Below are 16,979 nucleotides of genomic sequence, written 5' to 3' on the forward strand. Positions count from 1 at the left end.
TGTAACATTCATCTCACACCATTCTCCTCATTCATTATGTTCCACTTAAATAGGGCTGTTTGCTGTTGCCTGATTATGCCAAGCATGTTCTCACCTCAGGGCTTTGCATTTATTTCCTCTGCCTGGAATGCTCTTCTTTCTGATAGATATATGGTTGGCTTGCTTCCTTACTTTCTTCAGATCTTGGCTCAAATGTCATCTTAGTCATCTTACCAGAGAAGCATGACTAGGCCATATAATACAACAACCGCTGATCAAAAATGAGGTTTTAAAGTTTACCAGGTGGACAAAGAGTGATCTATGTTGAGGGAAAAGTTTATACAACAGTGTGATACAGGATGGTGTGTTCAGAAAAACTACAAGTGAATCATTTCTATAAGGTAAATTTCAGAAGGGGAAGTAATCTGTTTATTAGGCTGGAAAGGGAGATAAAGGCCACAAAATGAATGGCCTGTGTGCCATGTAAAGGAGCTTATCTTGTAGGTGATGGAGAATTCCTGAAGAGTTTTTTAAGCAAGGGAGTGGCATGGTTGTAAAGAAGGGTATAAATAGAGTAGGTATGAGGCTGGGGGCTGAGACTCGAGTCCAAACGATCAGCTAGGAGAAAGGGATGAATCTTTTATTCACATTGTCAGTATGACTTCAAGTTGAGACAGTACAAAATGCTTACAGAGACGCAAGGGGCAAAGAGAAAGCCAAGTTTCTGCTATCTGATATGCTATCAAGTGAGCCACCATATCAGAAAACCCGTAAGAACAGCACCTACCACCAATGAGAGCCTTCCCTTAAGATGACCGTGGCTAATGATGTGCATGTAAGACAAAATATACCTAGCTAGCTATGCCCCCGTGGGTCCTCAGGCCCTAGAGCCCTGTCCCAACCTGGTTAACTGGCTGAAGAGGTTCAGATGCCAAGGAAGGTATAGCTGATCCTATGTTTGATATTTAGAATCTGTTTTTCATTCTTTTTTTCTTTTTTTTTGTTAATCGTCATCTTAGGATATTTTTTTCGTTTGATTTTTACAGAAAGAGGAAGGGAGGAAAGGAAGAAGGGGGTAGGGGAGGAGAGAAACATCGATTGCACACACCCTGACCAGAGTCGGGGATCAAACCTGCAATCCAGGTATATGCCCTTGACCGGGAATCAAACCCACTACCCTTCGTGCATGGGCTGACGCTCTAACCACTTAGACACACCGGCCAGGGTGAAAGTAGGCAGTTCTATGGTGTAGTAGTGAATAAGGAAAAAGGGGGGACACAGCCTAGGAGTGGAGACTAGGACATGTGGGATCTAGTTCTAGCTCTACTGCTGTGCATCTATTCAAGCCTCTCCATTCTTGTATTTCATTTATCCATGACCCTCCATTATGCATCCTCCTATTTGTGGGAATTGTGATGCTCTGTATTTCATAGAGAGGCTCCACAACCACCACATGAGATGGCATTTTTAGAGGCATGCCTTCTGCAAAACAATTTCCCATTTATGCATTTTTATGTCTCAAGATTACGGAAATTATTAAATATATTTTCTTCTCCCTTTCAGATGCTGAAGTATTCCTACAAGGAGACTGGGTATGAAAGGATAGTTCATTTGATGAAATGTCTTTTTTTTTTCCAATTCCAATTTCATTGCTCTCCAACCACCTTTTGAAGTTTGGGATACAAAAATATGATGTTTTCCTATGATGAAATAATGTGTAAGAGTAATAAAACAATGCTTCCTTATTTGTTTAGTTAGAGCTCCTGGTTGACTTAGCTGATTTTTTTCCAGTGTTTATTCACTGACACATTCCAAGTGTTTAGAATAGTATGAGACACATAGTAGGCATTCATCAAATATTTGTTGAATGAATGCATAAAAAATTTATTCCAACAGAATGGATAGAAAAGTTCAAAGGAAAGCTAAAATGTTCCAGTTCCAGGCAAAGCACAACTACTGTCACTAATATAACTGAAGGCAAAGAAAAAAGTTTGTGACACAAAGCAAAGGGTGATACCAACCGAACAACATATTTATAGTAGAAAACCTGCATATCCAATGTATTGGCTCTCATGACTTACTGTATCTGCAGCAGTGAGATTGATACCCAGTCCTCCAGCTCGGGTGCTTAGCAGGAACACAAAGATGTCATTCCTGCAGAAGAGGGAGGGATATGTTAAGAGGAAAAAACTGAAAAATAAAAATGGCATGTGGCATAAGAGAGGAATCCCTGAATACAGATCTAAGGCTAGAAAGAGTTTGGTGGTTACCCAGGCCTGATCTAACATTTCTTTGACACACTGTACAAAGGTGCTCTGTTGCTAAGATCAGACCATGCTTATCACCTTCCAATTTGCAGATATACTTTTGCCGCCCACTAATACTGACGGAGAGGCAAGAAAGTTATAAACATGTAGCACATATAACAGAAAAGTATGTTATCATGGAAGTAGAGGCCTTTGTCTATATGTAACAGTCATATTTTTAACAAGTCAAACCATTCATAGTCCATACAGAGGATATAAATAAATCAGTATTTCCTGGTGTTTTCCCCAGGAATCATAACTTCCAGTAATTTAACTACTAATTATAATTCCAAAGCACTCATTTTCAAATGAATAAAGTCAGTCCCAGAAAAATGATCCAAGCTCCTGAGACTAAGATCTAGGTCATGACTTCTATGTACATATTAAGTTGAACTTAGGATCAACCCATGAAGACAGACTGGAATTAAAGTACTTTTTGATGAATGCCAACACAGCTCTTACAAAGAAATGATCAGATATAGTTTTCTGTTTCCCTTTACATTATATGTCCCTTTAAAGAAACCTAGAATTGCAAATAAAACAGTAGATACCACTGTCATTCATTCAGGCAACCAATATTTATTGAATATCTTCTAGGAACAAGGCCATGCCAGATTACAGAAAGCAGGCCCTGACTATAAGATTTATCTATATATACACATACAATTAGGGGCTCAGTCTGAGCCCAGTTCTTGCAGATAACATAAACTTTTAAGATTATCTCGCATTTCTACATTCCTGCCACCCAATGTTATTTTCTAGAATATTTCTAAAGGTTTGCATTATACTAATGAGCAAACTTTACTGCCCTCTAAATCAGCATCGCCAACCGGTGGTTCTCGAAGTCCAAAAGGTTGGCAACCGCTGCTCTAAATCAAGCTGCATACCTTTTTTTCATGACTATAATGAGAACTACAACTGGAAATTCATTTAGATGGGTGTTATTCAAATTGTAGGTCACACCTATCATTGGTCATGAAATCAGTTTGGTGGATCTGGACCACATTAAATAATGTTCACAGCAGCACAATTTACATTAGCTAAGATTGGAAACAGCCTAAGTGCTCATCAGCAGATGAGTGGATTTTAAAATCGTGGTACATCTATACAATGGAATACTACGCTGCTGTAAAAAAGAAAGACCTCTTATCACTTGCAACAGCATGGATGGACCTGAAGAGCATTATGCTAAGTGAAATAAGCCAGCCGGAGAAAGATAAATATCACATGATCTCACTCATTTGTAGAATATAATGAACAACATAAACTGATGAACAACAACAAAAAAAGATCTAGAGACATAGAACCACTGAACAGACCGTCAAACCTCAGAGGGAAGGCAGGGAAGGGTGTGGGGGTAAGAGATCAACCAAAGGACTTATATGTATGCATATAAGCATAACCAATGAATACAGACAGTAGGGGGATGAGAGCATGTGCTGGGGAGTGGGAGCGAGTGGGAAGAGGTCAATGGGGGGAAAAAGCAGACATATGTAATACTTTCAACAATACAGAATTTAAATTAATAAAATAAAATAAAAAGACATAGTATAGTGCTATTACTCATGTGAAAATATATCTACAATGTATTATACAATTAAAATGCAAGTGGAATTATAGTATGAAGTTTTGTAAATAAATTTTAAACTATAAAAAAACAAAAGAAATAGAACAGATTAGAAAACATAGTCATGGCCGGCGTGGTTCAGTGGTTAGAATGCCAGCCCAAGTACCGAAGGGTCGCAGGTTCGATTCCTAGTCAAGGGTATGTACTTGAGTTGCAGGTTTGATCCTGGCCTCCAGTCGGGAGGGGGGGAGGAGAGGAGGGCAGATATGAGAAAGCAACCAATCAATGTGTCTCTCTCACATTGATGTTTCTCTCTCTCTCTCCCCCTCCCAACCTCCCTTCCACTCTCTCTGAAAATCAATGGAAAAAATATCCTTAGAGAGGATTAACAACAAAAAATTACAATACATCATTACAGGTCACAAGGAAAAGGACTGTCTTGTGAAATTTCAGAGATGGTATACAGGTACTAAATCCCAATGTAAAATGAATTTTATTCTGTAGATTCAACTAAAAAAATATATGGAAACATGTTGACATCAGGATGCATTCATCCCTAGATGCTGTTCTTCCTTGACAAAGTCACTTGACTGCTGAAGGTCTACTTCCTGGATATAAAATAGAGATGCTCTGAATACAGTTGAAGCAGCTAACTGATGACATAGCAAGCGCAAACATGAATATGAGAGAGGGAGTTATTTTTTTTAAAATATATTTTATTGATTTTTTACAGAGAGGAAGGGAGAGGGATAGAGAGTTAGAAACATTGATGAGAGAGAAACATCCATCAGCTGCCTTCTGCACACCCCCTACTGGGGATGTGCCTGCAACCCAGGTACATGCCCCCGACCGGAATCGAACCTGGGACCTTTCAGTCCGCAGGCCAACGCTCTATCCACTGAGCCACACCGGTCAGGGCGAGGGAGTTATTTTGAAATAAGCATCCTGGTTAATTTGTAAAGACAGGTCCTAGTAGAAATCTGTCCATTATCTGCATTTAGTTAAACACAACTTTCCTAGAGGCACGCATGGATAACAAACAGAGCATGTTTGGAGGCCTCTTGTAGGGCATGATTCCAAAAGCACTATACTCTTACAAAAGTTCTACTAGTTTATCCTTGAATTTTATCATGAATCTTAACATTTCATAATTTTATTTACATAACTTATTAGATGTCTCTTTTATGGTTAAATCATACAGGGCAAACCAAAAAGTTAAAAGGCATTTGCCAGTTTATAAACACATTTTCCCACAGATATGGGATGATGTAAATGGAAGTTTGATACCTCACAGCCCATAGGAGAATACTTAACCACAATAAATCTTCAAATAAAAACTGAGCTCTCTAGGCTGTACTAATCTCTACAGGACAATCCTTCCCACTCTGGCCCTGAGAAGACTGCTCTTCCCCATACATCTCTCTCTCCTGCTTTGGTGGGTACAGAGGTGGGATTAGGGATCAGAGGCTTCTCTCCAATACTGTGTGAGAGCTGATGGGAGTCACCCAATGGCTAGAATTTTTTTAGTAAATCTGAAAGAATTCCACAGGCTGAGCTTGTGTGGGGGCTGGGAAACAGGGGTGAGACAGGGTGGGAGGGAGAATGCAGTTGGTAACCACAATAAAAGAAGGGGTAGAGGCAGAAAAATGAGTCTGGACAGTCAGAGAGATAAGATCCAAGCTCTGGTCATCACTTACACACAAGGACTATACATAGAGGGAAAAAAAACAAAACACCAGGGAAAGGAATCTAGGTAAAAATAAATTAGCAAAACTTAAGGCAACATGATGGTTTGGGTGCCCTCTAGAGGGCTGAAAAGGGATATCAACTAAGGGTCCTTGATGGAATAAGGCCTTAGATTAGAGACCAGGCTTCTAGATGGTTTATGAAATCATGTAGTAAAGACATGTCTAGCTACACTCTTACTCTTCTTTAGTTAATGGCCCACTGAGGCCACTTTGCTTTAAAATACCCAAATAGTGCTGGGCATGTAAATAAAGACTTGCTGAGCCAGAATGAGACAACACTGGAGCTCTACAACACTCTCACCAAGAAAGAAAAGTCCACACCACACTCACTTTTTCTCATGTTTTCCAAAGGCCCACCCTGAGTGATCAGATAATTGGGGGGGGTCCATTTGGTAAATGTCATGGGGGTAGAAAGAAGTGAAGCCACGAATAAGGCACACCAGAGCAAAGAACTTGTGAATGGCTTCTAGGATCACGCACTGGTCACATGTTCTGAATGTTGCCCAGTCAGGACATCCTGGGCAAACAGTCTTTAGTCTCAGTCAGACTCTTTCCTGGAAGGATCCCTCATAAATAAATCTTGTATGAAGGGAATGTAAATGGCTTTTTATAGGAGTTCTTGTTTACTCTGGCTGACCTTTGAGCCACAGGGCTTTCCAGTTGAAGCTACAATTTTTTTCTTTTGATGTCTTTTCATGAATAATGGAAATATTTGGCAAGGCATGCTTTTTTGTTTTCAAAAACACCTGTCTATTTCTCTATATTGGCCTACTGTAGCCACTCAAATTTGTAAGTTGAAAACTCCCCTCCACTCTCCAACCCCCACCCCAATTTGGAGGAATCTGCCTGGTAAGTTTCTGGTCAGCACAGGCACAGTTCATTCCTATACGTGAGACACAGGAGATTATTTCTTAGTCATCTGTAATTTCCTATCCCAACTGTAATCTAGCTCATAATGTAGGCAGGGAAAGAGATTTTAGTCTGTTTTTTTAGTTTGTCTAATATTAGATGCAGAGTGTTAAAGTGATTATTTAAATGTTGACTAAAAAAAAACCTCACTGCTAAAAAACAAACAAACAAAAGAAAAAACACACCTCACTATTCTCTAAGTAATTCTTAGCTGCAGCGTTTGGAAGCTCAAGTAAGGTTTGCCAGAAATGCTGTGCAAAATAAGATATTTACTAAGTAAAGAATAGTATAATTTAATGGTGAAAATACCCTTCTTTTAGAGCTAAGATTTTCAAAACTATTGTGTGCTAGTGGGATTGCCCAAATAATTGCTTCACAAGTTAAATAAAAGATTTTAGGAACCATTAATTAGATATATCTACTGATTTTTTTTTCCACTAAAAAGGTCACTAAAATATACTGAGCTCTAAATTCATAGTCCAGTTTTCTGGGAATTGGGTCAGCTAGAAGAACAGCTGTAGCTCTACAACCCAGAAATCCAAATCATGACAAGCCAACATACTACAGCTTTGGTTGGAATCTAAACCAGTAGAAATTTCTATAAAGCAATCTGACAAAATGCACAGTTTTAATGTTCACATCCCTTCATTCACTGATTTACCTTGTTTGAATCTATATTAATAACCTAAAATGGTGACAAGGCTTTATAAACAAAGATATGCACTCACCATTAAAAAAAAGTTTATTGATTTTTAGAGAGAGAGAGAGGAAGGGAGAGTGAGAGAGAAAAACATCGGCTACCTCCTGCACGCCTCCTACCAGGAATCAAGCCCACAACCAAGGCATGTGCCCTTGACTGGGAATCAAACCAGCAACCTCCTGGTGCACAGGATGACAGCCAACCAACAGCCACACCAGCCTGGGCTCACTCACCATTTTTAACAATTATAGTATACCCAGTATAATGGAACACTGGTCATTAAAAATAATGATTACAAAGACTTTTTTAATGATATGGGAAAATGTTTGTTTTTTTAAAAAATATATTTTATTGATTTTTTACAGAGAGGAAGAGAGAGGGATAGAGAGTTAGAAACATCGATGATAGAGAGACATCGATCAGCTGCCTCTTGCACAACCCCTACTGGGGATGTGCCCGCAACCAAGGTACATGCCCCTGACCGGAATCGAACCTGGGACCCTTGAGTCCGCAGGCCGACGCTCTATCCACTGAGCCAAACTGATTTCGGCGATATGGGAAAATGTTTATATTATAATGATAAGTGGAGGAAATCAGGACACACAATCATATCTATAACATGGTATCAACCTATAAGTATAACCACAAACATACATTAAAGACTAGAGGGAGCCCTGGCCGGTTTGGCTCAGTGGAGTGTCAGCCTGAGGAATGAAGGGTCCCAGGTTCGATTCTGGTCAAGGGCACCTGCCTGGGTTGCAGGCTTGATCCCCAGTGGGGGTGTGTGCAGGAGGCAGCCGATCAATGATTCTCTCTCATCACTGATGTTTCTATCTCTCTCTCTCCCTCTGCCTTCCTCTCTGAAATAATAAAAATATATTGTAAAAAATAATAAATAAAAGACTAGAGGGATATTCCAAAATGTTAATAGTAATGGGATTGTGGGTGCTTTTTATTTTCTTCATTAACTATTTCTCAAATTTTCCTCAATAGGCATCTATATATATAAAAGGCTAAGTGTCCGTCCGTCCGACCGGTAGCTATGACGCGCACTGACCACCAGGGGGCAGACGCTCAACACAGGAGCTGCCATGACACGCACACTGGTCATTTAAAAAGAAACGGTACCACGAACCTGGCGCCGACAAACCAACACTCAGCTTCCCCCAAGTGGGACACAGGCCCAGCCAACCACCCCGGAAAGACACCCCACCAAATCGCAGCCAACGCTGCCAAGACCTCGTGGCGCAAAACGTGGCCCACAGCCCAGACCAGCCCGGTAATGGTTGCTGTGGGTGCTGGGTAATGACATCACACAGGAACACCCAGCTTCCTCTCCCTAGCAATTAGCCTCCATGGAATTTCTTCAGCCCAGGAACCCGACTTGCTTTATAGCCAGGTGCAAACATTTACAGTTTAACCAAATGTTTGTGAAGCGTTTTCACATGCCTCATCTCATTTGATCCTCACAGAGGTCCTGGAGTAGGTACATAGGAGACTTGGTAGAATCCTATTTTATTTTCATTAGCAAGACAATGGAGATTTAGAAAGTTTAGAAACTTGACCCCACTGAAAAGAAGTAAGAAATGGTGGAACTTGAAAATGACTTCAGGTTTTCTCACTGTGCAGAATATAGTCAAACACTGCTGCAGTTAAATATTTTACCGTTTGTTCTCCCTGCATGATCTACAATGATAATCTGCTTCATGTTGATATTTACTGCTGTGTTGCTAACAATTACCTGAAAGAGAAGTTGGGGTGCTTCACTGGGCTGGAAAAAGTTTAGCTAAATCAGAAAGCAGGTCTAATTAAGCAAGTTTATTCTATCCTATATAATAAAGAGCTAATATGCTAATTAGACCAAATGGCGGAACAACCTTCCGGAATGACCTTCCTGAAAGACCAGTGGGCGGGGCTGCGATGGGCTGAGTCCCTTGCATGAATTTCCTGCATTGGGCCTCTAGTCATAGATAATAAAAAGGTAATATGCAAATTGCACCACTCCGCTACGCCCACGATTGGGCCGGCTGAAGGTGCGGGGGACGGGACTCAGGGTGGCCGATTGGCTGACGGGAGGAGCGGCCTAAATGGCCAGTGCTGCGGGAGGACCCATGGGGCCGGCGGAAGGCGCCGGTGGCGGAACTCGGGGTGGCCGATTGCGTGGCTTCCGGCATCAGTTTTCCGCCACTACCAGTTTTCCTCTAGCCACCTGCCGATAGGAGCGCCTCCAGCCAGCACCATCGGCCACCCCAAGTCCCACCCCCAGCCTTCGGGAGGCGCTCCGATCGGCGGGTGGCTAGATGAAAACTGGTAGTGGCGGAAAACTGATGCTGGCAGCCAGGTGAAGGAAAGTCTATTGCACGAAACTTCGTGCAATGGGCTTCTAGTATATATATAAAAGGCTAAGTTGACTTGCGCATGCGCGACACATATAAAGCTCTCGCTGGCGCCAATTGCACACGTGTGTTTCCATCTATCATTGTCAACTGTGAATTTGGTTGACATTTCTACTATAGAGAAAGGGCAAATAGCAATATTAAAATAGTTCTTCTAATTAATTTCCTTTCAATGTGCACGAATCCATGCACCGGGACACTAGTTTCATTGTAAAATATAACAATGCCAATTGTAAGTGGAAAATAATAGCTTTGCTGTTAATGAGATCCTCAAATGTATAATATCAAACATGTTAGTGAAAAATAAACACAAACAGTAGTAGGTGAAATACTCATTACTTAATGGAGTTTCTTCTAACACACAACTCATGCCACCTCATAACAGTGTGCCCATACCACAGAGGTGTTGCCATGCACAGAGAAATTAAAGGCACCCTGGGGAAAAACATATAATCTATACATCTTGTATGTAAGATTCTTATCTATTGGAGCGCTTAGGTTGGAGTAGGTAAGGACAAAGTAAAATATGTTTCATTTTATTTCAGAATCATGAAAAGATGAAGATTAGCTGGTAAACTTTTTTTTTTTGGGGGGGGAGTTCATAACAATGTGGTGAGACTAGGAGGCACTACTATGCTTACACATGTCTCAAATAATCAATTTAAAAATCTACTGATAGCTTCTGCTAGGTGAGAAGCTAGGTTAGGCCAGGTACATACTTGCACCCATGTAACAAATTGAAATAGGTACAAAGTAGATCTTCCCTTCCATCATTGGTCAAACAGCCTCCTAAATTCAGATGTATAGTTTTAATTTACACAAATATACACTGTAAACCAAAATGTCAGGATATATCTCCTTACCTATGCTCTATTGTAAAGGATCATGCAATAGCAAAAACTTTCAATCAGAGGACATTCTATGTTGAACTATGGATTTGTTTTATGCGAAATTTTTACATTTGAAGTAAACTATGCATTAAAACGGAAAGAAATTAAAATAATTGTAACCTAAATACAAATGGCTATGTGCTTAATTTTCTTCCTAAGAACTCAAAAGTAAAATAGTAACAGACTACACAATTATAGGCCAGAAATTCAGAATGTTCTGATTTATAGAACAGTAAGATCCACTCTATTCTTTAGCTCTTCAGGTTTAAGGAAGAAAATTAAGGGTGGAGTTCAGCAGACCTGTCACTAGCAGAGCTTGGCTTTCTCCTTGGAGAGAGCAGTAACCAGACTCTGCTTATTACAATGAGAACCTGCACTTAGGATAATTATGGCTTTGTGAGCCATCAGCATCCAGCAGGCAGCATTTGAAATTTCATAGGCTCATTATCAGGTAGGAGAAGTACTGAAACTGAGAGCTGCCATCTGAATAGATTACAGACTACTTGCAAGTTGTCATACTGCACTGTACTACAATGCTAGAGGGAAAGCAAGAAAAAGGAAGGTTTTCTTTTTTAACTCATACAAAGTGAAACAGGTAAGCAAAAATGAACTAAGATTAACAATAAGTTAACACCCAGAGATAGCCACTGTTAACATTTAGCAACTTTTTTCTACATACATATTACCCACATAAGGAGGGTCTTGGTTCATACTCAGAAATCATTTATTTTATTGCCTAAAGAAATAGGCACTGATTTGGTAAGAAAGCAGATTTCAAACACAAAAATTACCAAGCATTCCTTTTTTCTCTCTCACAGACACACAGATCTGAACTGCTATAAGCAGATTTAGCTACCTCTTAAAATGGCAGGAACTATCATGATCACTTAATAATATGAAATGTATTGGTATTTTTTAAAAACTCATCATCTGAAGCTCTAGAGGAAAACCAAATGAAGATTTTGTAATTCCTATTAAAATTACCTGTTCTGAAAATCAGCAACCATGTCCCGCCTCTCCGAGATCTTGGATGAGCCATCAAGTCTCATATAGGTATGCTTCCTGTAAACCATATATTCCTGCCAATCAAGAGTAAATGATATAATTAGTATGATGAAAATTACTGTATTCCAATTCCCACAAGCATCTACTCACTTTCTACCTCATCCATACTGTGAGCAAGTCATTATATCCAGAATGAGGAGAAACCAATCTCAAAAGTATGGGAATTTAATTTGTGAGTTTACTGCCAACATGTAAAAATCCAGGGTAACCTGAAGACTACAACCACTCTCAATATCAACTTGGAAACTAATCTTATTTCTCTAAGTTTCTGTAGGTTTCAAGATAAACAAAAAAATAAACAAAATGAAATCACCAAACCAAAATGGCAGGGAGCGGGCCTAAGCTGCAGTCAGGCAGCACGAACATCCTTAGCGCTGTCACGGAGGCGGGGGAGGCTCCCGCCACCACCGCTGCACTCGCCAGCTGTCAGCCCAGCTGAGTGGCGCTCCACCTGTGGGAACGCACTGACCACCAGGGGGCAGCTCCTGCGTTGGGCATCTGCCCCCTGGTGATCAGTGTGTGTCATGGTGACTGGTCGTTCCGCTGTTTGGTCAATTTGCATATTACCATTTTATTATATAGGATATATATATTTTTTACTATATCTATTTGTCTCCAGGTAGTTCTGTAAGGACTTTGATAATCAAAGAGAGGCAGAGCCCCACTGGCGTGGCTCAGTGGTTGAACGTCAACCTATGAGCCGGGAGGTCACGGTTCGATTCCCTGTCAGGGCACATATCCTGGTTGCAGGCTTGATCCCCAGTAGGGGTTGTGAAGGAGGCAGCTAATCAATGATTCTCTCTCATCACTGATGTTTCTATCTCTCTATCCCTTTCTCTTCCTCTCTGAAATCAATAAAAATATGTATTTTAAAAAGAGATTAATACTGAGCTAAGAAAAGAAATTTAATATTTCTTTTATTCACAAATTCTGGCTATATCCAAGTTACTTAGCCACATCTCCAAAAGTCTAGGCTATTGCCCAGCCTGTGTGGCCCAGTGGTTGAGCATCGACCAATGAACCAGGTCACGATTCAATTCCTAGTCAGGTCATATGCCTGGTTTGCAGGCTCGATCCCCAGTAGGGGGCATGCAGGAGGCAGCCAATCAATGATTCTGTCTCATCATTGATGTTTCTATCTCTCTCTCCCTTCCTTTCTGAAATCAATAAAAATATATTTAAAAAATAAAAGTCTAGGCCATTTAGAGATTTTTTTTTTTTTTTTTTTTTTTACAGAGAGGAAGGGAGAGGGATAGAGAGCTAGAAACATCGATGAGAGAGAAACATCGACCAGCTGCCTCCTGCACACCCCCTACCGGGGATGTGCCCGCAACCAATGTACATGCCCTTGACCGGAATCGAACCTGGGACCTTTCAGTCCGCAGGCCGACGCTCTATCCACTGAGCCAAACCAGTTTCGGCCATTTAGAGATGTTTAATCAAATGTTCGTCTGGAAAAAAATGCCTAATTTCTTCTGTTAATTTTAAGAACTGTGCCCATTCCCATTCTTAGTTCAGCGATCCTAAAAACATCTAATGATTTAGTGCCAAATTAAATTTTATTTTGTTAAAATAAAAACACAAATTCTAATAAATTTGCTAGAACTCATAGCATTTTTGAAATTTTATTTAAAAAATTGATATAGCCCTGGCCAGTGTGGCTCAATTGGTTGGAGTGTCGTCCTGTGCACCAAAAGGTGGCAGGTTTGAGTCCAGTTAGGGCACATGCCCAGGTTGTGGGTTCAATCCCTGGTTGGGGCAAGTGTGGGAGGTAACTGACCGATGTTTGTCTCTCACACTGATGTTTCTCTCTCTTTCTCTCTTCCTCCTCCTCTTTTTACCAACCTCCCTTACCACTCTCTCTAAAGTTCAATGGGAAAAATACCCTCAGGTGAGGATTAGCAATAAATAAATAAAATAATTAATTAATTAATTTACTGAAGAAGCCAAAGAGGTTTTGGACAAGATGTACTCTTGGCATTTAAGTAGTGATTCTCAACCAGGATTAAAAATACCTGTGCATGGACCCACCCCAGGAATTCTGAGTCTGTAGGTCTGGGCTAGGGCCTGGACTGGTTTATTTAAAAAAAATTTTTTTTCAAACCTTCACCTGAGGATATGTTTTTATGATTTTTAGAGACAGAAAGAGAGAGAGACATCAAAGTGAGAGAAAAACATCGATCAGTTGCCTCCCACACATGCCTAGACGGGAGCTCGAACTGTAACCTAGGTATGTGTCCTGACCGAGAATCAAACCTGCAACTTTTTGGTGCACAGCACAATGCTCCAACCAACCAAGCCACCCAGCCAGGGCTGGACAGGTTTATTTTTAAAAAGCTCCAAAGATGATTGCAATAGGTGCTCTGTATCGGCAGCTAAGAAAACTTCCTACAGAATCTTACTATTTCCAATATGGCCCTCAGATGAGGAGTACTGGCAACACCTGAAGTGTGTTAGGAATGCAGAATAGAGGGGCACGCCCATACCTAGTGAATTAGAATTTGCATTTTAATTTTAACGTGTGTGACTTATAAGTACACCTAAGTCTGAGAAACACTGTTGTAGAACATATCCTTATGCTGTTTTTAAAGCACTGAAATACTTTTTTCCAAGTAAAATCTTATAAATCTCTACCTAGGTCTGTTATTCTCTAACCCACTCCACAAGCTTGAAAACCAGTGTCTTAGAATACAAGTTATCTATCTATACTAATAAAAGGGTAATATGCTAATTAGACTGGGAGACCTTCCGGATGTTCTTCCAGACAAAGCCATGATGGTGGGGCCAAGGCAGAGGCAGTTAGGGGTAATCAGGGGAGGGCAGCTGGAAGCAAGCAGACCAGAAGGGGGCAGTTGGGGTCGATCAGGCCAGCAGGCAGAGTGGTTAGGGGCGATCAGGCAGGCAGGCAAGCAGTTAGGAGCCAGCGGTCCCGGATTGAGAAAGGGATGTCTGACTGCCGGCAGTTGGACATTCTCTGAGGGGTCCCAGATTGGAGAGGGTAAAGGCCAGGCTGAGGGACAACACCCCCCACCCCCCCCCGTGCATGAATTTCATGCACCGGGCCACTAGTACTAAATAAAAGCAAGCATTCACATACCCAATGGTGTAACATCAAGTGACTAGGTTCATCTTAAAGTAGTAGTGATGATGATGGCTCGCACTTATACAGCATTTACCAAGTGACAATCACTATTCTATGTACTTTATCTGGTTTTGCTTATCTAATCCTCACCATAGCCTTCAAAGGGAGGTGTTATTGTTACTCTCATTTTACAGATATTAAGAAAGGTCTTGAGGAAACCAAGATGGCGGCATAGGTTAAACACCTAACCTACAGCCGGGCACAACAATTTCAAAAACACAACTAAAAATCAAAACGGACATCATCCAGAACCACAGGAAAGCTGGCTGACTGAAATGCGCACAATTAGAAGGAAAAAGAAAACCACAAGGAAAATCAGGGAAGCCGTAAAAGCTTGAGGTATGGAGACACGGGTGGAGACAGGAGCCCGCGCGCGTGCGGGGAAGCCGGAGCCGGAGAGGAAGGGGCGGCTGACGGCCTGGCTGGCGTTCTCTGGCGGGAAGGAGATAAAAGCGCCAGATTGTGCTGAACCCCAGCTCCGACTGCACTGAACCCCAGTCCCGGGCGAAACCCTGGGAAGCCGGGCTCATGCTGGGGGAGTCTGGGCTGTGGGACGGAGACACAGAGGAGCTGCGCCGGAGCCGCGCACGGGAATGTGCGCAGAGGAGGGACTGTTGTCTGTGCCGCTGGATTGCCCTAGCGGGAGGGAGACAAGGGCTCCGGACTGTGCTGAACCCCCAGTTCCAACTGCACTGAACCCCAGTTCCGGGAAAGACCCAGGGAAGCCAGGCTCATACTGGGGAAAGCTGGGCTGTGGGGCAGAGGTGCAGAGAGGCGGCGAAGAGCAGAGCACCGGAGGCGCGCAGGGGATTGTGCGCGGAGGATGGGCTGCTGACTGTGCCGCTGAGTCGCCCTGGAGGGAAGGAGACAAAAGCGCCAGACTGCGGTGAGCCCCAATTCTGACTACACGGAAACCCAGTTCTGGGCGAGAATCTGGGAATCCAGATTCATTGGGGGAGAGACTAGACTGTTTGGCAGCGCGCGAAACTCCAGGGCGCTTTTCTCTCAGAGGTGTTTGCTGGGAGTACGGAGGGACACTGAGACACAGGAACCTCATAGGGCGGGGCTGACGGGAAGCCAAGGCGGTAGGCTCCGCCCTGTAACTCCGCCCCATCCAAGCTGAACACAGAGGCTTTTACAATTTTGCAAGTCTAGTTGAATGGGGCTGTCTCCCGGCATAGACACAGCTGATCCTCACAGCCAATTGGACTGGAGGTCACATCCTCCCAGTGTACCAACAGCAATCAAGGCTTAACAACACCAAGACTTTGCACTCAGCCCACAAAGGGGGGTATCAAGAGCGACCACCTAGGGAGAATGGGGAAGCTGAGCGATAGGGAGGCAGCCAAAAGGGGAAGACACCGAAACAGGTCACGAATATAAGTGATGCTGTAATTCATGCTGAGGGGCCACAGGCAGTAGCTGACCTACACTCCATTGGAGACCCAGAAACGAAGGCATCTAGTGGTCGGTGTGAGATGACACCAGATTTCAACCACTACCATAAGGGACACATTCAAGAGGCAGACGCAGTGAGCGCCAAAGCCTTGCTGCACCAAGACCCGGCAAATAAACGTGTCTCCCGCACAGCAACTCTTCCTTTATAGACACAGAGGGTCCGCACGACCAATTGGCCTGGAGGACAATTCCTCCCAGTGACACCAACAACAATCAAGACTTAACTATACAAACAAGGACCAAGATGGAGGCATAGGGCAGAAGCCTGATTGCTGCCTACCACAACAATTTTGAGACTACGACGGGAGAGCAGAGCAGACACCATCCAGAACCACCGGAGGGCTGACTGAGCAGATGCTCTACAACTAGAATAAAAGAGAGGGGTACGCGGGATGAAGCTGATGCCGGTGACCCAAAGACCACACTTTAAAAACTACGGCTCAGGCGACACAATGGCGGCCTGGATCGTGCTCGGCGCAGTTCCCCCAGCGGTCTCCGGCTGAGGGGAAGGCTTCACTCGCTGCCGAGCACGGACAGACGAGCCCCTGGGAGACATGGGGTGGGAGACTACGCGCTTGCTGACCTCCGAGTCCTTCAAGAATCTCAACGCCCCGGAAGCGGCCAGGTGCGCATGCTCGGCGACCGGCCACCGCTGCAGACCCAAGGGCCGACGCAGCCACCCCGGACCAGCCCGCCGCCGCGCACCGGGCACACCGTAGCTTCGCCGAGCCCGCCGCCCAACGAGTTCTGCGGTGGCTGCCCTGGAACTCTGAGAAAATGGCCGAAGGAATTGCTGAGAGGGAATTGACCAACAGGAAT

The 16,979-nt window shown here is 42.9% G+C and overlaps 1 protein-coding gene across 1 annotated transcript in view; it reads right to left on the reverse strand.

Moving 5' to 3' along the window:
- Positions 1-16,979, reverse strand: part of INO80 (INO80 complex ATPase subunit) — a 171,031-nt gene that overhangs the window by 27,441 nt on the left and 126,611 nt on the right. Inside the window, exons 28-29 of the mRNA XM_079768167.1 lie at positions 11,480-11,574; positions 2,061-2,133 (exon numbers count right to left, since the gene is read on the reverse strand). Coding sequence (XP_079624293.1) covers positions 2,061-2,133; positions 11,480-11,574 — 168 coding nt within the window. The remainder of the gene's footprint in view (positions 1-2,060; positions 2,134-11,479; positions 11,575-16,979) is intronic.

Source organism: Cnephaeus nilssonii (assembly GCF_951640355.1).
Source record: "Cnephaeus nilssonii genome assembly, chromosome: 4".
Taxonomy (NCBI): domain Eukaryota; kingdom Metazoa; phylum Chordata; class Mammalia; order Chiroptera; family Vespertilionidae; genus Cnephaeus; species Cnephaeus nilssonii.